The sequence below is a fragment of the Sus scrofa genome, chromosome 2, assembly GCF_000003025.6.
Source record: "Sus scrofa isolate TJ Tabasco breed Duroc chromosome 2, Sscrofa11.1, whole genome shotgun sequence".
NCBI lineage: Eukaryota > Metazoa > Chordata > Mammalia > Artiodactyla > Suidae > Sus > Sus scrofa.
This window is the reverse complement of record NC_010444.4, coordinates 96,128,484-96,153,994: the sequence shown is the minus strand read 5'-3', so window position 1 is coordinate 96,153,994 and position 25,511 is coordinate 96,128,484. Positions and strand designations below refer to the sequence as shown.

General features: G+C 36.2%; 1 protein-coding gene across 49 annotated transcripts in view; it reads left to right on the top strand.

Moving 5' to 3' along the window:
• Positions 1 to 25,511, top strand: part of MEF2C (myocyte enhancer factor 2C) — a 174,521-nt gene that overhangs the window by 142,933 nt on the left and 6,077 nt on the right. For 28 of the 49 annotated variants that reach the window (XM_021082099.1, XM_021082221.1, XM_021082100.1 and 25 more), the window contains 5 exons: positions 1,182 to 1,229; positions 17,914 to 18,086; positions 19,613 to 19,636; positions 20,524 to 20,653; positions 21,245 to 21,380. In XM_021082099.1, the coding sequence (XP_020937758.1) occupies positions 1,182 to 1,229; positions 17,914 to 18,086; positions 19,613 to 19,636; positions 20,524 to 20,653; positions 21,245 to 21,380 (511 nt within the window). 49 annotated transcript variants of the gene reach the window in all.

Sequence of the window (25,511 nt, the reverse complement as noted above, 5' to 3'; positions counted from 1 at the left end):
GCCTTAGACACACTTAACTATATTAAAGACAATTCATTCATAGAAGAATTTTTTCCTTTAGCATATTTAAATATCTGCTTTATAATTAGAACTAAACCCATATTACTTTTTCATACAGAAACTTCAGGTAGAAAAATACAATCAAAATCAGCCAAGTTAAAAAAATCTTGGTAAATCTTGAGTCTGAGAGATGTGTATAAAGGACTCATTATGCCATTCTCTCTACTTTTTGAATATCACTGAAATTCTTTGTAAGCATTTTCAATAACCATATATGTTCCTTTCGTATCATATTCAAATGCTTTTGAATTTCCGTTTGATGAACTCATGCTAATTTATTTTAAAAATCTCATACTTGATATCCAAAATATTTATTTAATTGGAAGAGTAAACATTTTCTTAAAATGTAATGAGCATTTTCCTCTATTCCAAACCCAGAATCAAATAATAATTATGAAATATCACTTACAAGCAATTAGAAAATAATCTAGCTGATTTTCTGTTCTTTTGGCTAAATTTTATTCCTTAAAAAGTAGAAGTAATTATTATATTCAGTATCTCTTTGGAACCTCTCAACCCTCATAAATAAACATTCCCAAATTTTAACCTCCTTTCTTAAGCAATAAGAGAGTAAGTGAATAATCCCATGTTTCTAAAGTTGTGGCCAGTAAAACCTGTTTTATTGTATCAGTAAGTAAAATTCCATTGGTAGATGTGATCATTCACTGTTGGAAGATTCATGAAATGACCAAAGTTCTGGACAGTTTACATTGCACAGAATTAATTGTGTAAAACATATTTATGAAGAAAATTAAATTCAAATATATGGTTATTTGAGCATATAGTAAACCTTATTCTTTTCTTTCACTTTCTAGAAAATAACCTCTTAGGAAAAGCTAGATTTGGAAATAATAAAAATTTAGAGGTCAAATCAAAGACTAGATTTTTAAATGTAACATTTCTCAGAAAAAAAAAACATTCTGCAAAATGTCAGGGATTGAAAGTACTTTTAATGCTTGAGCACAGCATGACATAGTGGAACAAATGTCGGCCATCCACCTAGGTAATACAAATTTAGAGCTCTTAGGAGAGGGCAGAATACTAAGGTTGCTAAAAGGTAAAGTGTGTTGTTCTGTGGCCCTTTAGCCTTTCTCCTTCTGATTTTCCTCTTTCATCTATAGGTGGTCTGATGGGTGGAGACCTCACATCCGGTGCAGGCACCAGTGCAGGTGAGTGGGGACTTCCGTACTACAGTACGTTTCATTGTTTAGGGTTCCTTTACTGGGTGCTTTGCAGAAGGAAGTCTTTTGAACAAAGTGAAGTTGAGAGATCTGTGAGAAACCTGGAAAAATGGCCCAGAGAATTTCTAAAGCACCTGTGCGAAGCCATAGGGGTTGGATAGTAACTTAGAAGACAGCTATTTATTAACGAGACCTCTCCTTAATAAAACTTCAGCTAGTGAACATAATCAGAATTGGGGGTTCTGATCAATTCAGTTTAATCCTAGGTACCATCTCTGGCCACAGAAGTACTTTTAGCAAGCCTTGCCAATCATGCCCTTTGTTAATCATTTCACATTAAATGTGGATCACTTTCTACACAAAGAAGTACTGAACTCCTGTACACTTCTAAAGGAGAACACAAAGAAAAGAAAGGAATGAGATTATACCCATCCAACAATACTGTTAATAAAATAAACCACATTTGGCATTAAAATGAGCTCTTAGAGAATATGAATTGTGCATGTACCCTTCAAACAGCCCTTAACTGTCTTTCATTGTGGCCAATTGTCTCATATTCACACTTCTCCAGGGTTCCATATTAATTCATGTTACTGTCATTATTGAGATATTGATGTCATTTTCAATGCAGAGGTAAGACAGCACAATACTTTTTAATGCTAACTGGATTTCACTATTGGCATAACAAGTAACCATGGTAATTCCTGCAGCTGGAACATGCTATACATTTAAAATAGTAGGAGGCAGGCATGAATAACACAAGGTTATGTTTGAAATGTCAAAAAACACAAGTTTATTGAAATATCTATGAGCAGCCTAATTAAAATATTTTGCCGAGTTCAAATACAATACCCTACTAATTACAAAAAAAAGTTGGCATATAGGAACATTTTTACAAATATATACATCTGGGGGTAATAATATTTCTTACTTCTGATGTTGGCTCTTCACTAATGAATAATGAAGAAAAAGTATTAAAACTACAAGTGAATTAAGCATAATCAATGGCACTAGCTCCCTATTTTATCTAGCTTTTAAAAGTTAGGTATATTGCCTTTGGAATGGATTAGCAATGAGATTCTGCTGTGTAGCCCTGGAAACTATGTCTGGTCACTTATGATGAAGCATGATAATGTGAGAAAAAAGAACGTATACATGTATGTGTAACTAGTCACCATGCTGTACAGTAGAAAATTGACAGAACACTGTAAACCAGCTATAATGGGGGAAAAAATCATTATATAAAAAATAAATAAATAAATAAATAAATAAATAAAAGTTAGGTAGAGTCAAATGAATGAGTAAACTGAAGATACTGTTTTGCTGGACATTTAATCAAAGTGCCTATTTTTTTCCTTCAAAAAAATACTCTATGGAAAGTTCCTGTTGTGGCTCAGTGGTAATGAATCAGACTAGTAACCATGAGGATGTGGGTTTGATCCCTGGCCTCGCTCAGTGGGTTAAGGATCTGGCATGGCCATGAGCTATGTAGGTTGCAGAAGCGGCTCAGATCCTATGTTGCTGTGGGTGTGGCGTAGGCCAGCAGCTGTAGCTCTGGTTGGACCCCTAGCCTAGGAACTTCCGTTTACCACAGGTGTGGAACTACAAAGACAAAACAAAACAAAACAAAATACTCCATGGTTTGTAGCCTGAAAATTACAGAACCAGATCAAAGCTAGACCATTGTATCTTGGATTCAAGTTTTTGCCAAACACTACAGCTAGAAAGGATGGGGGGCTGATAATTGGGTCACAAAGACCGAAACAATGTAGATGAGAAAAATAATTTAGATGTTATGATATTTTTCCACTATCTCAGTGCATCCATTTACCTGCTCATATGAGAACAACCAGTAGTGCTGATGAAAGTATTAAAAGTACTTAAAAAAATAGGGGCTGGGGGAAATGGGTTACTCATATTTGATAAAAGTGGCCTGCTTAATAGCTAGAACACTTTAGAATTCTGTATTGAAAATAAGTGTTGTTGTTCAATTATGCTGTCATTTTCAATTCCCTGACAGTCTGCTAAGTTAAATGGCCCTCTGGGGACAGAGAAGACACACAATCTTCTAAGCATAAAAGTTAGCCATACGTAGGCAATAGCGTCATTGAACTAAAAAAATATCTTATAAGCTCCTTCAGGACCTTTGCCATAGGCACGAGAAATCTTCTGCTTCAAAAATAGAAATAAATCAAAACAAAGACACTCAAGGGCTCCACTCAGGTGATGATAAACATTATATCTTGATGATTGTATCCTATAGCCATCCACATGTAATTTTCACAGTTTTCCATATAGTTATGAAAGAGTTACTTCTCCACTTTTTAAAAATAGAGGAAGAAGCCCTTTCTAACTCTGGTCCCACAGAACACCTGTTGCAGATGCCACTGAGTCTTGAGCTTAGCTGTCTCGTCCTGCTCACAGGCTCGGCCGTCTTCCCCTTCTTTCTCATGCCAGCCAGTATCATATGTCAAAGACGAATGCATCAGTGCTGAAGTCAGAGAATCACATAACACCAGGGGAAACAAGGCCAGTCAGAGTGTCTCTACACTTTCAAAAAATAAAACTAAAGCAAAATGGCCAAAAGATACCCTCAAAATTTTGAATATTGTCATTGAAATTCAAGGTCTCAGATAGAAACTCTGAGGTCAGGTGGCAAGACTCTGCGTTTAAGTTCCATACTTTTCAGTCTATAATTTTTTTCAAAATCTAGTCATCTTGTAAAAACAGTATAGTCTCATGAGGAAAGGAAGTACATTTGAAATGTATTATGTTCTTATAACTACCAAGAGACCATCTGAACATAAAGTATAGAAACTTTTCCATCCAGTCTTTCCATCATCCAGTAAGTCACCAAGTCTTTGCCTCCAAGGTGCTTCTTAACCCTACCCCCTTCTTCCCGTTCTTATCCTACTGTCCTGGCTCAGGCTCATGGCAACACTCCAGAACTATTTCCAGAGATCCCTAATTCATCTCCCAGCTTGACACTGCATCCCACTGCAGCCTTCCTATGACTCCTTAGTCTTTCTCAAAACCTCAAACCAGTTGTAGGTCATCATTCAGATGCATAACATCCAGCAACGGTTTCCCAGCTCTTTCGGTATTAACCATGAGCCTCTTATCTCTGGCCATCCCTGCTCTCTTAAACTCCTTCTTACCTTCTGCCACTGCCATCAAGAACCCTTGCACTCCAAGTCTAATAATAGCAAATATTTAAATTGCTCTTACAATGAAATTTACAAAAAAATAACTCATTCATTTGCGTAACAGCTCTTAAAAGTAGATGTTCATATTATGCCCTTTCCATACTTGAGGGAACTGAGGCACAGAGAGTTTAAGTAATGGCCCAAAGTCGAACCCAGGCTGTCTGCCTCCAGAGTGGATGCTGCCACTTTCCAAACGGTGTCAAGGCTGCTTGCCTTTGTGTATGCATTCCTGGCACTCTCCTGCTTCATGTTATTGAGCTCTCCCTTGTCATCACTCAGAATTTGTTCAACGATTCAGAATTTCCTGACTCTTTTAGAAGGAACTATGCACCTCTCCTTGATTCTCTCATGCAGCCTGTCCCCACATTATTTATCTCATTTCATTTTAAGTGGACTATCTAGGCACACGTCTCTCTCCTGTACACTCATCCTTCGGTGGGCAAACTTAGTCTTATTCAGTTTGTATTCCCAGCTCAAAATATAAGAGAGAGAATGCAGTAGATATTCAGTAAATTTTGGTTAACTGAGTTAAGGAAAAATCGATCTTCTACACATCAACTTTTAATACTGTTGATGTAAAAAAAGAATACTGCAAAGAAATAATGTAATTTTAAATTGAAAAAGATATACCCTTGACCTGTAATTCATTAAAAAAAATGTATTCTGATGCTGTGTACAAAGAACTGCTAATTAATTATTTGATTAAATGGCCGAGCACTATTGACCAATAAAGTCTTATTAACTTCTCTAACATATTTAATGGAAAACCTGAAGAACTGATATATAGCAGTAAATGAATTGCAGGTTGGTACCTCAGACCATCACAAATTCCTTAAAATAATGGACCTCTTATCACTTAAGTTGAAGTAATTTCAAAGATGAAAGCAAGTGGTAGTAAAGAAGAAAACAGGATGGGGTTGTACTCTTGGTATAGGGAAATACAGCAAGTCATTATAATACATTAGTAATAGTGACATTTGTAGATTTCAGTTGACAGTCATTCATCCACTATTTAATCCTTTCCTTTCAACAGCCAAAATGAAAAGTCACTGCGTTTAAAATTACATTTTGTCATATCTCCGTACATTAAAGCTTTTAACAGGCTAATCTTATGGTTACTGATGATTATAAGATCAAGTTCAGTTGAGTTTTTGTAATCATTAGATTTAATAGAAATAATCATCAGCACAGCAGTGCCTTGTGTTGGATTATTCACTTTCCTGTTAGTGCCCTTTGTTTCCAGTTTGATAATGTAGTTGCTCTTTATTGTGTAGGAAGTACCAGTATGCTCAAGGATATACTGTTTCATGCTTGAGACCAAAAAAAAGGGGAGCAAGGGACAGAAAGAAAACCCTTTAGAAATCTTTTTAAAAATTTAGGAGAATTTGATAATCTACAGAGCTATTTGATAATAAGGCAAAGGATATTTATGTATATTGGTTAATAATTTTAATTGGCATTTACTATAAATTAAATTTTATATAAAAAGAAACTAACAGCTGTTTCCTTATTTTGATTGTTGTTTACTATTTTATGCATTTGGTTGTTAAGCTTTGTCACTTCTGGAATGCTTAATTTATATCAGCTAAATAATGGAGTCTTGGGGTGGCAGTAGACTGCTCTGCATAAACCACTGAGCTATGGCTGTGTAAGGAGACCTTGCTTCCAGAGACCGAAAAGGCTCCATCCAGCAAGACCCTGGGCATGACTGTGAACCTCTGAACTTAGTACTCACAGTAGGCATAAGACATGACAATCTTTAGAGTGCATTTACATGCAATCTTTTATGATCATATAATCATAAAAGTTTACTAACATGACTTTGTTGTAATTCATTTAGCATTGGAAAAGAAAAATTAGCACAGTATAAAATAGAACTAAATGAGAAGAGGGAAAGGTCATGCAATGTTTAATTATTCTGTACTAGCCCCATTGCTTTGCAATTATTTGTTTTGAGAATACTTATCAAAAATTCCTTGACCAACTTTCTTATCAACCAAATAGACCTCTCTGCAATTCTTACTCAATGATTTAAAATATCAGTAAGGTGGTTAACAATTCAATTTAAAAGGACTGACTAACAGGTTTAGAATTTGTTGTCTAACAAAGCACAAGTTCAGAAGGCAGTATTAAAAGGAGATTGATACCATTTAGTTACTCTCAAATAAGAAAACTATTTTTGTTAATACAGAAATATGATTGTATACTATTTTTTAAATTATTAAGCAACATATGAAAAAGTCTAATAGTTGAATTCTTTTAAAAGTATTGTTAGTTTCAATCATTGTGAATAAAAATTCTGAACTCATTTGCAGTTTTACCTTGGGAGTTCACTCAAAACATAAATAAAGATCCAACAGCATTGCTTTATTATTATCTATGAAATTAAGTAACAGTGATATTTTTAACCCAAACCAAGGTTATCTAGATTTATTAAAGGAAAAAAAAAATTGTCCTCTAGCTGGATGATCTACAGCTCGTGGTACTTAGCCACTGACTCAGGAAAAATCAGTGTCCACTTCCCATGTTCGAAACCTGGAAAGTTATAGGTAAACTAATACCGTGACACCATTCTCTAGGGGCCGATGTAGAAGTGGGTGAGACAGGTGAAAGAGGAGACAAATGAATGTTACAGGCTAAGTCAAGACATCATGATCTGCTTTCAACCCCTTCGATTCGACTTAATTCTTTAAAAAAAATTTTTTTATGACCACACCTGTGGCAACCCCAGATCCTTTAACCCACTGTGGCAATCAAACCCACACCACTGTAGCAACCAGAGTCACTGCAGTCAAATTCCTAATCCGCTGCACATGGCAGGAATTCCTGATTTGACTTAATTCTTAAGGAGTTTGATTTCCTGAGGGAAAAACAAAATTTCAAATTATAACTGCCTAGAGAATGTTTTGGCAGATTTTAGAGCTTTTTGTGTATCATCATTTCTGACCTCACAAATTGTTTCCTTTTTATCCCTTCTCTTTCTGTACATTCAGTAAAGCAATGTGAAAATTGGTCTCTTAACTCATATCCCATTGATTTAATCTGAGTGTGATTGATAATAAAATTTTGGTCATTTTAATATTAATTCAAGCAGTTGATGTTTCCTCCTAAAATAATAGTTTTACTCAACATTTGTCTTTTTTTACTCTTAGCTTTTTTGTTCCTTGCACAGTATTGGTTTCTCTCTTCCCTCTTTTTGGCATCGAAGTCCGATTTTATTTGGAGATAATACAGAAGGAAAAGCTCTTTTTAAAATCATCAGTGATATGAAACTGTACATCAATGGACAGCAGATCCTGGCGGAGGGATGTGGTTAAAAAACCCCTCTTGGAAATCAATTTTTACCTACCAGGGACTTTTTGGGGGTTAAAGGCTGTCAGCCAAGAGTACAATTTGCTGTTTTTAGACAAACCTTGGCCAGTCTTAACTTTTATGGTTAGACTTAGGTAGTATATTTCACTTGAATTTCAATCCTAAGAGTATATAGTCATTAAACAGTCTCATATTTTAAAGATCACATCAAATATATTCCTTTAGTTTACTTTATACTAAAGGAAAACTATATTGTATCAAAACCTTGGCTAAAAAGTTGCAGTTTATTATCTACAGATATGTACATAGGGTGCTAATTATTCACTAGGTTTATTTATTATTGTTCCATTTCAGTTATTTTAACTGAACTTAATATCTACTTGGTGACTCTTTCACTAAACACTATGTCCTCTCACAACTTTTTGACCTTAGGCTCTGCTTACAGCCTCCAGTTATGGCAAAGAACTGATTATGTTGTATTTGTAGTGGGAGAGGGGAAAATAAACCTTACTATGTTCACATAGGTTATTATAGTATAGTAATAATAGCTAATCTAAATCTGTGGTCAATTTACATATTCAAACGTGAAAACATTAATTTACGTAACAATCATGAAAAAGAAATCTTTAGTATTGAGCAACTCAGAAAACTACAAAATCATGGAGTGAAATTTTTGCTCAAGCAGTAATTAGGGAAAATATTCTAGAAGCAGATATTCAGAATAATAAAATAACCAAGAAAAATGAAATACATGATACACAAGTTACTTTAGAGGTGACATTGCCCTTGGAAAGTCTGCAAATTCCCATTTTGCAGGATTGTTATGAAAATTAAATGAGATCATCGATACAAGGCAGCACCTAGCACAGTTTCTGCCCTAGAGTGTTTGTTAATAAATGTTAGCTATTGTTAGCATTATAATTATCTATATTCTTGACTTCCTAAGCAAAAATCAAAGCTTAGTTTAATCTAGTCTCTGTGATATTTATTAAATGTGCAGTGCGTGAGTAGTGCTCTAGTAGGCTTTGCAGAGATGCCTGCCACGGCCCCTACCCTCAAGGGTGGGAGGAAAGAGGAGATATTAATAAATCCGAGGCAGAAAGGGAGCGCAGTGCGGTGCACTGAAACACATTTCATTTGAACATTATCATCCTCTGATGTGTTTGCAGCAGTTGTGTAAATGTTAAAACCACAAGTAATTATTCTTTCTCTTCTGTCACGTTCTCTCTAATTTGAACTGTCTCAATATTTTTGTTTATAAAAAATGACTGAAAGAATGAGCAATTGTGTCAATAATGAAGACACCCCCTCATTTTTTAGCAAAGAGACAGCCCCCAAATCACAAGAAGTGAACAATTAAGTGAGTCATAAATCCATCTATCATTCATTGTTAAGTGGAACTTTTTTTAAGATAGCAAGGTTCCATATCCTTTTTATGGTGTGATGAAAAACTAGCCCTTCAGTAAATCAGTCCTCAGAAAAGAATGATATTGTAAGTGCCTTTGTGCACTGGAAACATCAGATTATCAATTTCTTTCTTATTTGCAAATGGAGACTTGATTTCAAGAGCAGGGAGAAATTCAAGGATGCATTCTAAATCTGAAACATCTGGCTTTTGTAATAATGTAGTGGAAGCAGCTTGTGCTTTGGATTCAAATGAAAGCTTCCCCATTAACTGAAAAGTCTCAGAAACTCCCAGAACCTCAGTTTCCTCATCTGTCAAAAATTGGGATGATAATGCCTGAGCCACGTGATATTCAAGACAGATGAGAGCTGTTTACTAACACAGACCTGCTTTGTGACACACACTCTAATCTTTGGAAAAAGAACTCTATAATAAGTAAAAATTCTTTACTTCTTCCTCACAGCCCAGAGCCCATTGCATGTGCTGAATGTTTAAAATTCTAGTTGGCAGATAGACTGCTAATTTCACAAAAGATACCAAGCAAAACACATCTAAGAAACATCAAGGACAAGTGGGGTAGATAGGAAATCCATGAAGGTCTGGTTCAGCATCAGGGTGACATGGTCAAGCAGAAGAGACAAGTCTCTTTTTAGAATGTCTGCTGCCCTCTAACTGGTGCAGCCCAGAATAGTCTTGGCTCTAGAGTATTGTTAGGATATTTTTCTAAGAATATACCACAAAAGGCACTGAGGTTTCACAGCAAGTTTCTTCTTAGTCTAACATTATGCATTATTATATTATTTCCTGAGAAACCCCCAGATAGAATGGATGCTTGATTTTACTTTTAAGAATCTGTAATCAGGAGTCTTAGCTGGATAAGAATCAGAAATCTCATTTGCCCCCATTCTGCAGTAGGCATACTGAAATTTTCATCATTCCCAGATTTCTGACATCCAGATGTTTTGTGGTTGCCTTTTCCCTTAGAGCCATCCCATGAAAAAGATCTCTTTCCCTTAAAAAAAAAAAAAGATTTTTATTTACAACAGCTGAATAACTGACAGTTGCTAGTGCTTTTAACAGAGTTGTAGACATTCAAGGCAAAGGGAATATAAGACCGAAGTCTAGAAGGTCATAATTTTTTTCCATTAAAAACTATTTTAGGTGTATTGCTTCCAGTAGGGCAGTGGGTTATATAAGCAAGTTTACTGGGTACAATTAAAAGTACGTGGCAAGATGTAGATTTCTTTTAGATACAAAACAGTGTTCTGATATTGGAAACTAAATCTTAAAACTTTTAAAAGATCAAATGTGAAATTAATTGATAGTGGTGAACATTATTATGCATGTGACAACTCTAGTTTAACAAGACTGTATGCTGGAAACATTTTTAAAATTGTTCTGGGAGCTCCCATCATGGCACAGTGGTTAACGAATCCGACTAGGAACCATGAGGTTGCGGGTTCGATCCCTGGCCTTGCTCAGTGGGTTAAGGATCCAGCGTTGCCTTGATCTGTGGTGTGGGGGGCAGATGCAGTTCAGATCCCTCGTGGCTGTGGCTCTGGCATTGGCCAGTGGCTACAGCTCCGATTGGACCCCTAGCCTGGGAACCTCCATATGCCGCGGGAAGTGGCCCTGGAAAAGGCAAAAAGACAAAAAAGACAAAAAAAAGAAAAGAAAAGAAATTATTTTCCAGGTAACTAATAGCGGATACTATAAAATACCAGGCATTTTACTATCATATTGAGGGGAACTGATGGATGCTGGTCTCTAAAATTGACAATAGGTAGGTGAACACCCTCTATTACAGGGGCGAAGATTATTGACTAAAATATTACAAAATCTACCTTTAAAAGCATATTTAATCATCGACTTGAAATAGCACACTGAAAGTTAAACAGCTCTGGCACTGAGTGTAGCTAAACCTAATATTTCCTATTTGTAAATATTTATCCAGAAGGAGACTAGAAATATGGTTTGGAACATCACCATGCTCTGCCCCTTATGTAAGGCCTGTGTCTTTTGAACCAGAACTGCTGTTTTTGATACCCAAGCTGACCATGTCCCTCAGGCTTCTGCCTCACAGCTGACTTAGGATGCTCTTTGAGTCTCAGGTCCCTTGTCCCACACTTTATTTCCTCTTTTCGTGTGTACTCCTTAATTTTAGGATGAGATTTGGGCTTTCAAAATCAGAGCATGACCACTTAGTAAGGGGCAGGACCACCTTGTGCTTCAGAGCATGGACACTAGACATGCTGCTGGGTTTGAGTCATGGCTCAACCAGTTGATAGCTGTTTGATGCTGGGCAGGTTACTGGACCTCTCTGTTCCTCAGTTTTCTCATTATGTAGCACAGGAATGCTATTAGCACCTTACAGGGTCATTGTTCTGAGGATTAAAGGTGTTTTATATCCATGTATAATAGCAAATACTTAGATCGCATGGATGCCTATACTGTTCTGGGTGTGCTTAAGGTGCCTGCTTGATGTTGTCAATAATATTGATAGTGAATATGATATAAAATGTTCGCTATTGTTAATATCGCACAGTCATGGTGGTAGTGATGGCTGCCTCAGGAGAGTGTACGGGAGTCTCTGATTCCAGTGACTTTTATGCTTCTCTCAAGCTAATGAAATTGTTACTTAATGTGACAAAACCAAGGCTCAGTTGAGTTGAAGGAACTCTAATGGAGACCTCATGACTGGGAACTGTATTTATCTGCTTTGTCCTTGACACTCATCTGCTTTGTAAATCTTCCTATCTCTGCTGCCTCATTCAGAGCTCATTCTTCATGTATCCCATAGCAGATGTGTCCTAACTAGCTTCCATATAACAGTCTAACCCTTTAATGGGTGTCTTGTTATTTTCCCCACACACAGCTAACCATGCCACTTACTACTCACAAACAACTCTGGTGTTCATTTTCTGTGATGTAAAGTTTAATATAAGTCTCCAGTATAGGGAGTTCCCATTGTGGATGGGGGGTTATGAACCCGACTAGTATCCCTGAGGATGCTGGTTCAATCCCTGGCCTCACTCAGTGGATTAAGGATCTGGCGTTGCCGTGAGCTGTGAGGTTGGTCACAGTTATGGCTTGGATCCTGCATTCCTGTGCTTGTGGTGTAGGCTGGTTGCTGCAGTTCTTATTCAACCCCTAGCCTGGGAACTTCAATATGCCATGGGTGCAGCCCTTAAAAGAAAAAAAAAAAATTTACTAAAGTCTCCAATATAAAGTTAACATGATCTGAGACGCTTGTGTTAGTAAGCCTACTTCTACAACTTCCGAAAACTACATCCTCTGAAATGACCTGTATTTCTTCCTCATGGGAATACTTATCCTTCTCAAACAGCCGTGATTCTAAGATCTCTCTGTTCTCAGTTCCCTCTCTCCAGAAGGTCTCCCTCAGAACCATCTAATAAAATCCTGCTCACTCTCAGTTGCCACCCTTCTGGCATTCTCGTTCCTCCTGTATCATGCTGCCTATCTTCTGGTAGAAAGTTCTGTATGAGCAAATTATTACTAAAACTCATCTTGATACAGAGACAACCTGTGGCAGTAAATACTTGTCAGTGTAAAAGAAAAGATCCAGTATCTCGGATTTTTCTTTTTCATTAGGGAAATTTTCTATTTTATTTGCTGAGTTAATGTGCTAGGAAATGATTAACAGATGAAACAGATGAAAAAGATGCTTTAATTAAGGCTCTGTAAGCAAATTTAGTAGGTGGGCACTTGCATGATTTTCTGACATTCATATTATATGGTTGATAAGCAGTTTTTCTCAATGGTCTATTTGGTCATCAGTGTGTAATCACTATCTAATATGGAAAATGTTCTCAAGTAGCATAAAGAAGAGAGACCCTCAGTGTTTGAAATTAGCAAGTTAGCCATTACATTTTTAATGTTTCAATTTCACATTCCCTCAGTAACTTGATTTTTAGTGCCATTCCTGAATAGCTCTGATTTTTCCAGTGTAGTGTTTATATAACTGTTTAGTGAGCATTTGAAACACTTAAAGAACTAGCACTCTGTATAGCATTAGCCTCTAATTGCACAGAATTTGGGAGGAGAGTGAGTTCCAGGTGGGCTGAGGTTGTCTGAAAGGTATCGTGAGAGCTCTGGGCCTTACCTAATCCTTAAACATGAATTTGAATTAAACAGAATCAAAGACTATCAATTACTGAATTCCTGGAGCAAAGACTCAGGCATATTCAGAGGACAGTCAGCTTGGCTGCAGCCATTGGAAATTAGATTAGATAGACAGAGTGGGTCAAGCTATGCACGTTTCTGAGAGCCAAGCCAGGGCACAGTCCCAATACTTATTGTTCAGTATGATCTGAAAAAGGAACATGATGGAAGCAGCACTTTAGAAAGATTTTTAAAGAAAATCTTGGACTGTACAGTAGGTTTATTATCGCACATATGCACAAACGTTTGCAGACAGCTTCAGGGATCTCTTAGCCTTCTGCAGCCCATCTTAAGGCCTGGTGAAGAACCTTTCGGGTAAAAACCAGGGACCCAGACAGAGGGCTGTGGAAAGACTTAGTCAAATGACAGTGAGAGCCTAAAGTATAATGGTAGCAATGGAGATGGAGAGAGACAAATTAGTAAGATTTAGTAACTAATTGGATATTGAGTTAAAAGAGGGAATGAGAATAGTCAAATATGCTTTGAGAGACTGAGAAAAAGATTGTGCCAATGAAATAGTTCACCTTGGTCTATGAGGACCAATTTCTTTTTGTGTGTGTGTGTGTGTGTGTGTGTGTGTTCTTATTAGCTTTATGTCCTCCTGTTTATAATTGAAAGTCCAGGGGGGAAAAAAACGAAGTGAAAAGACTCAGAATGTCTAAACATCCATATAAGAGAAAGTTTCAGAACTTTGGGCTCTGAGAGAGCTCCATGCTCAGTTGAGCTCTGTGAGACAAGGCAAAAAATGTCCTTACAACATCTTAAGCCAGGAATACGTTCTTTGAATTTACAACTTCTTAAAATAGAATTAATTAAAAAAAAAAAAAGCACCAAGTGTTTTCAGGTTAACTGGAGAGAAAATTTCTTTCTCCTAACATCACATTGGAAGTTCTGTATATTTACACGAGTTTTAATATGAATGTTTAGAAACTCATGACCCAGCACGATAGATTCTGTTGTCTTTTATACTATCTATTGTGAATGCTAAAATTGTTTTATGTGAAACAATATTTTTAATCAAATGGAACTGTAAAACAAATGAACTCTAAAGTTGGTCTGTTCTTCATTTTCTTATAATCTATAATCAGGAAATCCATTCACTCATGCTTTATAATTTTTGTGCTTTTAAGTGGTCAGGGGAATGTGACATCTGCATGCAGTCACATCCAAATTGATAAATGTCCAAGATGGAGATAATTTTAAAACAGCGTGAAGAAAGGTGGAATCTGTCTCTTAGAAGGTTGAGGGGTAGCATGTCCCCCTCCAGACCCTTAACTTTGAAAGAAACCATTCTTTTGGGTGAATTTATCTTAAGGTAGGACAACAGCCTCAACACAAGGCCACAGCGTCCTGAGTGAGGAGGAGGCCGTGGTTTCCAAGCCCATTTAAATGCAGGCTCTTCTTAGCAGTAAACCACACGAATGTATTCATCATTGATTTTCAAATGATAGGTTTCTATATCACTGGTTTAGGATCCACAGCCTTGCATTCCTGAATCTATATTATGCCAAAAGAATAACAACTTGGTGGCTGGAAACAGAAATGGTTATTATACGGCTCCAAAATGCTCGCTGGCACAATATGTTAAAAACAGCAGAAATTCACCAGTAAAAGGCAGAATTTATTTGTTCTCAAAAATAACTTTATGCTCTAAAAATATGAATTTAAGAAGTGTCATTGTGGTTCAAAATATTTTACATTCAATATGTAAACACCTTAAAATATGTGACTAATCTTCTAAAATGGCATAATTTCCAAATAACAAGAAATGCTACAAGAAGAAAATAGAATGCTTTTCAAATCAATTTTGAAAATTGAGACATTTATTGAGTGAAAACCTGTAACATACATTTGCTTTCTTTTTCCCCCTACTGCTGCCCCAAATCATTGTTTAAAACATGAGCAAAAAGGGGTAGGCTTTGTTGGAATTTCTCAGAGTTTACTGTACAAAATGTTCAAAAAAATTTTTTTTCATAGAGCCTTCGTGCAGCACTTCCATTTTCGCACACTGGCCCAGTGCTCGTCATATCACAGGACAACACATTTCATGAAGCGGTTTTACTTCCTTTTAGCAAAATAACTCCTCCATGCAAACCAGTATCGCCATCCACCAAGCCGGGGTTTTAGTTTCTTCTGATCTGTTCAAGCTTCATTGCACTGCCTAACTGACTTTTTTTCCCCCTCCTTTTGAAATTACCCAGCTAATTTTCCATTTGATTGTTTATTTTAACCAGATCTCACACAGGCTTAATAAATAAATGACATAGGCAATTCAGTGTGTCTGTCAGTCTGAGCTTCAGCTGACAGGAAAGTAGACAGCAAACTTTGTCTTGGTTTTCTCCTTTTTTTTCCCAGTGGAATCTATTAATTAAAAGTAAAGTCACAATAATGATTCAGTAAGACACACAAAATATAAAGCTCCTCTGAGCATCCCATCTGATCAAGCATTTTTCTAAGTGAACATATCCTTTGTATTTCCCCTAGCAAAAAAAAAAAAAAAGTAAATGTATTTTTTCATGTAATAATATTTGCCACAGAAAACTATCCAAATTAACTGTAAAAAAATTTTTTTTTGGTTTTGACTTATTTGACTTTAAAGAGTTGAACTAAGTTTCTTGAGGTTTTATTATAGAAGAGTAATTTATATGCAAATTCCACCAACATTTCTTGAGCAACTACTTTATACTTGACATGTTTTGAGGGGGTCTTTTGTTTTACTTTGTGGCTGGAAAATGTTATGCATTGACAGATTTAATGGACAGCTTTAATCTTATAGTTATTTGTTATATATTTAGCCTGTTTATTCATGCATAAATGGATGGGATGTGAAGAACCAATGTGCTTTACACAATATGCCTCAAATAGATTCTAATTCAAAAGATGTACCCATAAATATCTCCTAAAATATACCTGTGCTTTGCCTTCCCAATTCCTTATCATAGCTCAAGTTGTCTCAGAAGTTTCCAGACTGGATCACACTACTAGGCCTTCCTAAGGACAGAATATCCCAATGCTAGTAGATCTCTCTGCCCAATTAGAGGCCTGTGTTAACCTCTGTTCTGCAACCTTCCGGGATCTGCATTTCCACCATTTAAATTCAACACTGGAATTCACAGGCTAACCTGCTGTAGGCTCCATGCCCAACCCTTCATATTCTTTCAGGGTCTTTAACAGTCTTTTCTTTCCATGGGTTTCCTTCTCACCAGGATCCTCGCAGTGTTCCTGAGCACCCTCTATTAATTGCCACCTCAGCTCTTGCCCAGTGCCCCATCACAAGCCCAGAGACCTTACTATCTCCTCTCTTTTTCCAAGACCCACGTCAATTCTTGCCTCTTCCATGAATCTTGTTTGGGTAATCTCTTCCCTCCTAAGAGCCCAATAAGTATTAAATCTGGGTGACTCTGTGGCACCTCCCTCCAGGCTGCCTTGGTTTCACCACGTCTCTGTTGGATTGCCGTGAAGGACTGACTGCACCTTTGAGGATCCGACCTTGTCTCTGTATCCCCACTGGGTAGCACACAGTATCATTCGTCCTGGGGTAATAGATACTTGTGTGTTACGATAATGACAATGATGACAATAACAACGAGGTTTGACTGTCTCCTTTAGAGAGCTTCAGAAAACAACTGTCTAGTTTTCCAGCAAGGGTTGTTGAATCACCTCGTTGTTTCTCTTACTCTCCCATCAGACAGTGGAGGAAGCCAGCAGAGGGCTATCTGTGTCAGCTCAGGTTGCATCAACTCCCTCTGCAGCTCTGCCTGTCATAGAACAATAGATTTTGAATTATGAGATACGGAGACCTTCAGATAGCTGTTTGTCTGTTAGTAGGGGCTAAACATCAGAGACAGAAGAAAAACCCTTTCAGTCCTGCTCCCACTCAACGGCTGCTCCTGTGCTTGTGAATCAGCACTTTCATGGAGGCATCACCCCACCTTTCAGCTCCTGACAAGGAGCCTAGCTTTTTGAAGTTCTACGTGAGCAAGAAGGCAGGACTTCAGGTTCGTACACTGAACTAGTGAGGAGAGCGAACCAGACAGGAGAAAACCATAGGGAGAAATTGCTCAAGGAAAAGGGGAACCAAACAGCAAAATGTGTAAGAGGCTGCTGCTCCTCCTGCGTGTCCTAGAAATTATAGTCTTGCTGGTATGCCCTTTCTTCACTTAAGGACACACAGACACACAAAATAAAACCCAAATCATTGAACCGAAAGAGTGAGTCATGCCAGCCAGGCCTCCGCCTAGCTAGTCAATTAAAGTGCAGGACCGATTCAGTGCTTTTCTTAGACCCTGAGCGACTGTCTGACTTTCTTCCCAAATTTTTTTAGTAGGAAAAAAAAGGATATGCTGATTTCCAGCAGGTTGTTATCTGTTAAGTCTCTTCTTAAGATTTTTTAATCTTTCTTCAGAGGAATATTAAATAACTGACTGGGTTACTGTGGACTTTCAATGTATGTTATTGTTAAGATCTCACTCCATTAATCCTTCATTCTTAATCTCTTGTATAGATTCTCTAGAAACATTTTTTGAGTCTAGATTTTTTTCCTGAGTGCTTTGTTTTGTATTAACAGGGAACGGGTATGGCAATCCCCGAAACTCACCAGGTCTGCTGGTCTCACCTGGTAACTTGAACAAGAATATGCAAGCAAAATCTCCTCCCCCCATGAATTTAGGGATGAATAACCGTAAACCAGATCTCCGAGTTCTTATTCCACCAGGCAGCAAGAATACGATGCCATCAGTGGTAATGCAAAAACTACATTTTAAATAAATGTTGATAATGTTTTGTATATGTTTTGCTGTTTTTGTATTTGTCTAACTTTGTGAAATACAAGCTCTCAGAAAATTAACACAGTGCTATTGCTGGAGCCCTGTTTGGATTTAGCTATTATTTCTGGTAACTGGTTTGCGTTTCCCTTTTCATGGGGAAGAAAAAAAGAACCATCATCCAAGAAACTCCACTACACACTGGTGTTCTGGGGGAAAGAAAACATTTCCTTTTAAGGCCTCCAATTTATAATTAGAAAAAAAGTTATTACCTAGTATTTTGCTTATGTGATGCATGATTTGACCAATGGTAGAGCCAGACTCACAGAATGAGGTATTTTGTAACAGATTTTTACAGTATTGAACTAAATAAATATGTCCTCAAGGAGCTGACAATGAAAAATCTTTCCCATCATATCTAAATGAACTTTCTCCATTAGGTGGCAATCTTTTCTGAGGTATATTATAATGATAATGTTTAAATATATCACATGCTTGTGCACTGCCTTTAATTCATCTCTCCAAATACGTGCTTCACGCCAGTAGTCACCTCTCAAAAACAAATTGTCTTAAAATTCTAGGCGTTTTGAGTACGAAGGTTATATTTTACATCAAAGAAAAGTTGTGACACTTATAAAAATAATTAAATTAATATGAAATATAAATAATATCCCTAGAAGCTATCATTTTCCTTTCTCTGGGGTCTGGAGGACTAAGGTAAAGATAATATTTGGGGACCAAATTCAGCAACAAAGAGACTTACATCCGTGTTCTCCAAATTTGCTTTGCTTAAGAGTGAGAATATTTAAAACCAAGACTCAGTAGACAAATTTAGATCATTCCGCAAACACATTTTTTTTTCTTCCTGTGCTCTGTGGCAAGCTTCAGGGTAAAACAGTCCTGCAAGCTGATTAGTTTATTATGGCACAGTGCAGATTAATTTTGAATATCAACCAAAAAAAAAATCACATAATATGCAGCATTCCCTTCGGAAAAGGCTGGATCTAATAAATAAAACCTCCCACAGGGCCATCGCCAAGCAGTGTGGGCCATGCATGGCAGGTTGTCTCTATCAGCAGGTTTATTCCACATCCCTTAAAACTCATGCTTTCCTAGGGATTCTGTGAACCTTGGTCAGATCTCTCACTGGCCACCAGGTGCAGCTTTCCCCCCTCCTCCAGCAAGTAGGGTTTCAAAGTACAGGCTTTTTCTTTCTTTCTTTTTTTTTCTTTTTTTTCCTCCAAAATGTGGTAGTGAAATAATGAATTTTGAGACACTGACCTGTGCTGAAAACTAGATAGATTGTCTTCACATTTGAGACAAACAGCTCATTAAGAGAAACAAAGAATGTCTTTGTAAGAAGTTATCGTTAGAGTTTGGTTTTTAAAACTGTTTAAACTGTTGTGTCTGTCAGAAGGTGCTTTTCCTTTTGTTGAAAAGATTTTGCCTGATTACAAATATTTACAGACACTAATTAATAAAACTCCTTCCCCATGCTCTCAGTCTGAGGATGTCGACCTGCTTTTGGTAAGTGGTGAAGGTGCTTCTCTTCAATGGCACATGCACGGAGCAATCCCAAGTGACTTTTAGTTGGAGAGGTAGCAGTAGGAAAATGGAAAGATATCAGGAGTTACCATAATGTATCCACATTGATTATATTTCAGTACATTAATTTCAAGTATCACTCATAGGTGAAATGTCAGGTTACTTATTTTTCCATCTCAGCCTCTGTAAGTGAAAGCCATATTTTCAAATTATTTTAGGACTTAATTTGTAATAAAATTGCAACAAGCGAAAAAGTCCTTAGTTATTTAAAACCATGAATATATTTATTTTTCTAAGAATTAAATTATCATGATATTTAAATTTATATGTATTTTTAATCTCCTTGCTGTAAGGCATTAAATATACACATAGCTGCTTTGCCATCTAGTTTGAAAGGATCTACTTTAGAAGAACCTGAAAAAAGTGGTCAGAGCACCACCTGCTGGTCAAAATATAGCATGACCCTTCTACCCATCTGCTCTGCTGTTTATAGAACTGAGCACAAAAACCACCGTGGTTGATTTTAATTTTTTTTTAATTTGCATTTGAATAAAAACTGAAACAATGGAAGTACAGTATACATATTTCATCAGTTTTCAACATAGTCTGTTTTTACCCATAATAAAGCTATGGTACTTGTTTCTAGTTCAGTTGCCTAGGAGATACTGATGTAATGGGTTACTATGGCAACTACTGGTCTCTTGAAGGATTGTAAATGATAGGGTTGGCAGAGTTCATAGAGACACATGTTAAATGATTAATTTCATGAGATTTGTACCAAGTTATCTCTTTATGTACAAAACTAATACTGAAGACTAATATTTTTAACTTAAATTCTATCAGTAATGTCTTTTTATTTACTTTAAAAGAATCAAAGGATAAATAACTCCCAGTCTGCTCAGTCATTGGCTACTCCAGTGGTTTCCGTAGCAACTCCTACTTTACCAGGACAAGGGATGGGAGGATATCCATCAGCCATTTCAACAACCTATGGTACCGGTGAGTAGCTTTGCCATATTCAAATAGTATATTAAATACTTTTTATTAAAAACCAAGATAAAAAAGATATTATCTATTAATTAGGAAGCTTTATTTAATACCTGTGGTGTCCAGAGCGCTATACCATTACCTACTCATTACCAAGACAAAGTGAATATCTACAATTTTTCTTTCTTCCGTGACAAAGTTTTATTAACCCAACCTGAATTCAATATAAAAGAACAATTTCAACAGAAATGAGCTGTTATTTCTTTGATGTTATAGAAAGCTCACTTTCTCAGCATTGTTTAAAAAACATTTCTAGATCATCAAATACTATGTACCTCCATGTGATAACTAGATTGTAGTTCTCCTAAACTAGAACTGCAGGCTACTTTGAAGTTTTCATGGACTAGTTAAGTTCTGGTATATAAACTATCTCTTTTAAAATAAAATTATGGTAATGTTTTATCTCCCTCTCCCCTCCCCATGAAAAAGTATAACAATCATTAAATAATACTAATAGGATTTTTTGAATGTTTTTATTCTATTCACCTTTTGGTAATTTCCAAATTAAATGTTTTCCCTTGCTATTGTATTTTTTTGCTCTAGAGTACTCTCTGAGTAGTGCAGACCTGTCATCTCTGTCTGGGTTTAACACTGCCAGCGCTCTTCATCTTGGGTCAGTAACTGGCTGGCAACAGCAACATCTACATAACATGCCGCCATCCGCCCTCAGTCAACTGGGGTAAGCAATATTACTTCTTCTATAATACACTTTTAGAATGCATTTTTAAATGACAAATGGCAGTCTCTAAATATGTGCTCTAGTGTCCCATTGGAGGACGTAAAATTCTGCTTTACCAAAATCTGAAATTAGCAGATCAGTACCTTGAGTTAGCTTAAGTACTACTTTCCTTCTTCTTTATGAGGAAGGGGAGTTCTGTGACAGTGGTGTATGTTATTTCCCTCTTGTCTTTAGGCTATCTTGGTTTCCAGTCCTATCAGTGATAAATTTTTATTTAATTAAGTTTTCACATAGCACATATGGGACATAAGAAAACATTTACAGTTATTAGTTTGTTAAGTTTTTGAGATGTTTGAGAATCCTTTTCACTTAGCATTAACCACATATTTCATGCTAATGTTAGCCTAATACACATAGTCAACTATTCCATTTACATACAGACTTCATATATTTATAATATGTAATATACTTGCATATCCATAGATATTATATGAATAAAAATATATTTATCTGTACAGACATATAGTAATTACCTGAATTTGGGTATATAAATAATTTTTGATGTTTTCTGAAGTCAGACGATGTGTCTTTCTGCCCCCTTGTGGTACTTTTGAGATACGTCTTTATTATAGAAATATCTCCTGCCATTTATCAATGGAAACATTCAAATCTTTAAAAGCCTCAAATTCACAAATAACACTACTTGTAGAACAAATAGTTTCTTTTAAGTTAAAACATGAACCAAAGACTTGGCTTTCAGTTTAACTAATAACTCCAAAATTTCCATTAATCTTCAAAAGAAAATACTAGGAAGATATAAAATATTTTAAAATAACCCATTTTTATATTTCAGAAACATTCTATATACCTACCCCACTTTTACTTTTCTTCTGAGCCACTTGGTTAGAATAGTTAGCTAATTCTGTGTTCATATTTTAAGGAGATAATGAGAATAAAATACTGATTAGAATACAAATCACTGATTGATATCACAACTTCTCTCTTACCCCCCTCCAGCCCCACTAGCCTTCTCAAGGAATTGATTTCACATAGATCAGTGCTCTGGTTATGGAGTCTTCATCTGTTCTCTATTTGCTTATGTGCCTTTTACTCACTAATCACTATTGTCGAAAATCTAACCTCCTATGTAGATAATAAAATAAGTTCACTTGACACTGTTGCTCTGCTTTCTTGAAAGATTAACTTTGGAGATATATTACACAGGGATCAGCAACAAAATTTCTTTTTAGAATAATGTTTAATTTTTCCCAGAAATGTTAACTATCCAAACAGACACTTATTGCAATAACTTTTTCAGGTAATTCTCACTAAGTACATTGCACCAACCAGGCAATTTAAAAGTACATACATGTGACACTGTACTTCTGTGGGTCAGCAGTGGGTCCACTGTTTGTACTTTTTGTCAAAAATAAAGGTAGCTGTTTACTGCTTGTTTTTCACAAAATTCATCCATTACAGGACTAGATTTCCTTAAAAATCATCATTGTCAAAAGCCATTATTATTTTCCCTGAATATGGCTTTCTTTTGTTTTCAGTAGCACCTAATAATTTGCATTTTTTCATAGAAAATACATGTATTTATGTATTTTAACTATACCAAAAATTTTTAATTCTCTTCTATCACATGAGAAGGATCTAACTCTTGGCTGCCCTTAGATTTGAGTAAATGACAAAGAAGTGGCAGCCTTGGAATTACAACAGCCCAGGATGAAGCATTTTGTTTAGTTCTAGTTTCTTTCAACACCAGTTCTCATGGTGTATGATTTGACTCTGAATTTAGTCTATGAGTTTTTATGGCACTTAATTACTTCCCTTAGCCCTCAAATAGATACCCCTTCCAGTCCTACTAATTTTGGCCTGCCTTTCTGCCTACCTGCCTTCCTTTTTGCCTGCCTGCCTGCCTGCCTGCCTTCCTTCCTTCTTTCCTTCCTTCCTTCCTCTCTCTCTCCCTGTCTCTCTTACACACATACCATACACACAAATGCACGTACAGTAGTTTTCAAAAAGAGATTCCTTCAAATGGACTAGCCTATGCTCATACAATTAAATCTTAAAAAGAAAATCCCAAGTGATAATATTTATGCAAAATAAATTATATGAGCTAGCTTCCTTACAATGTAAATCAGTTTTTTTCAGTTGTTATTTTTTCAGGCCAGAGTAGTCCCATATGCTTCTGTGGTGGATTCACATCCTTTCAGGTAGATACAGTGTCCAAAGCAGAGTAAGGTATCTTTGAGCTGTTTAATATAAGTATACATTCCAGGTGGCCCAAGAGGGTCGCCATTCTTTCTCAAAAATAAAAGGCTTTGGAAGAGCTCTTTGTAATTTGTTCATAGAAACACTCTTAAATTTTCAACACTAGACTGCTAACACTATCTAGTGTCTAATTTTATCTAACTGAGTTAGATAAACAACATAAACTGACTTGATTTAGAGGGCAGAGAAGATAAGCAGAAGGAATTTGCCATGGAGTGTTAGCAAAAGTCAATGGAATACTAATATTTGAGAAGATGACCTCCAAATTTTTTTTGCTATTTTTCTCCCACCACCTAAAAAAAAGGCAACCTAGTTTATAGAAGCATTTCTATCATCATCCTTGTTGATGTGGGTATTCAGTACATACTGAGAGATGACTCTAAGTAAAGACGGTTTTTAAAAGGTTAGGTTAAATATAGTTTGATAGTCTAAGAGATTTGAATAAAACTCTCCAGTCATGTTCCATTTCTGAGCAATATAGGGAAGGTAGGTGTTTTCCCAGCTGGAAGGAAGGCGTGTGTAGTAGATGGAAGCCTACAGCAGGGCTTCCTATGGGAACTTGCGTATCTGGCTTCTGTCTCCCCACCCACCTCCTTATCACCCACACATAGGAAATATCTCACGGTTATATGTGGCTATAAAAATTTTGTTCCCAAGAACAAGTAGACCAACTTGCTTATATCTAGCATATATACAGCTAAGTGATTTTTAATGCTGCTTTTTCTTTTCAAGAAAATACTTCTTTGATAATGGAGACTGTCCAATTAAACTTCATTCTATTTAGCATCCTGTAGCAGAGCATAATGAAGCTGAATCTAAGCTATCATTTACAATTCATTAGTGTGGATTAGTGTCCCCAGAACTACTCAAAATGCTTCATAAATGCTTTCAGTGTCAAATGAAATGCAACTAAGTTTATCTTATCTTAGGGACTAGCCTTTTTGTTTATAGGAAAGGATAAACAATAAGTGTTATATCTTTTATGGGAAGAGATATGGCAAAGTTCATACAAGCCAGCTGACATTGGGAAAGATAGTGAGTAAGTGAATAATGCACCTTCCAAAAGCTTTCATAAAGAACAGCATTTTTATTATATTATTTTTTGCTCAATTTATCCAGATTAACTGCTTATACTAGTTCAACTCACCAAATGTTTTTTCTACTTTTCCACGTTACCCTGACTGTGGAGACACAATCTGAATGTCAAAGGGCATACAAAAGTATTTATTGATATGCCACTTTATTTTCAGACTCCTAACTGACATTCATTATTAAACAGTCGTGTGATTCATAGTAAAAACATTTAATTAAATTTTAGTAAAATAGTCTTTCTCATCCAGAGCCAAGAAAATTGTTTCTTCCAGAATCAAAAGATGATTTCCTCTGACATCAAAATGAATCATTAAGTAACTCTGAACCAAGATAAAATAGTCCACCATTATGGATCCTTTTGAAATATAGGTGTTTCCCCCGATTTCAATGTCTTCTTGATTTAAAGACTATTTAATTAAAAGTCTTAGAAAATTAGTGTACTAATATAGAATGTAAAATAAAAACAAATAGCAAAAAATATAATCACTTGATTGAAAATTATGTATACTCAGTGTAGTGTCTTGATATAAATGCTAAGACTGCTTTGATTTCATAAGATCATAAAAGCCAGAGAAAGAAAGGCTTGTTAGGAAAACAAATAATTCTCCTTTATTTTATTCTTGACATTAGCTCATCCATTAATAAGAGAAGAAAAGTAATTCTTTGCCAGTAGGTGGTGCTTTTGTATAAAACATCACTCAAGGATAAACTGACTAATTTAGTATCTCTATACATCTTGAGCCTGAATGCATCTCCCCAAAT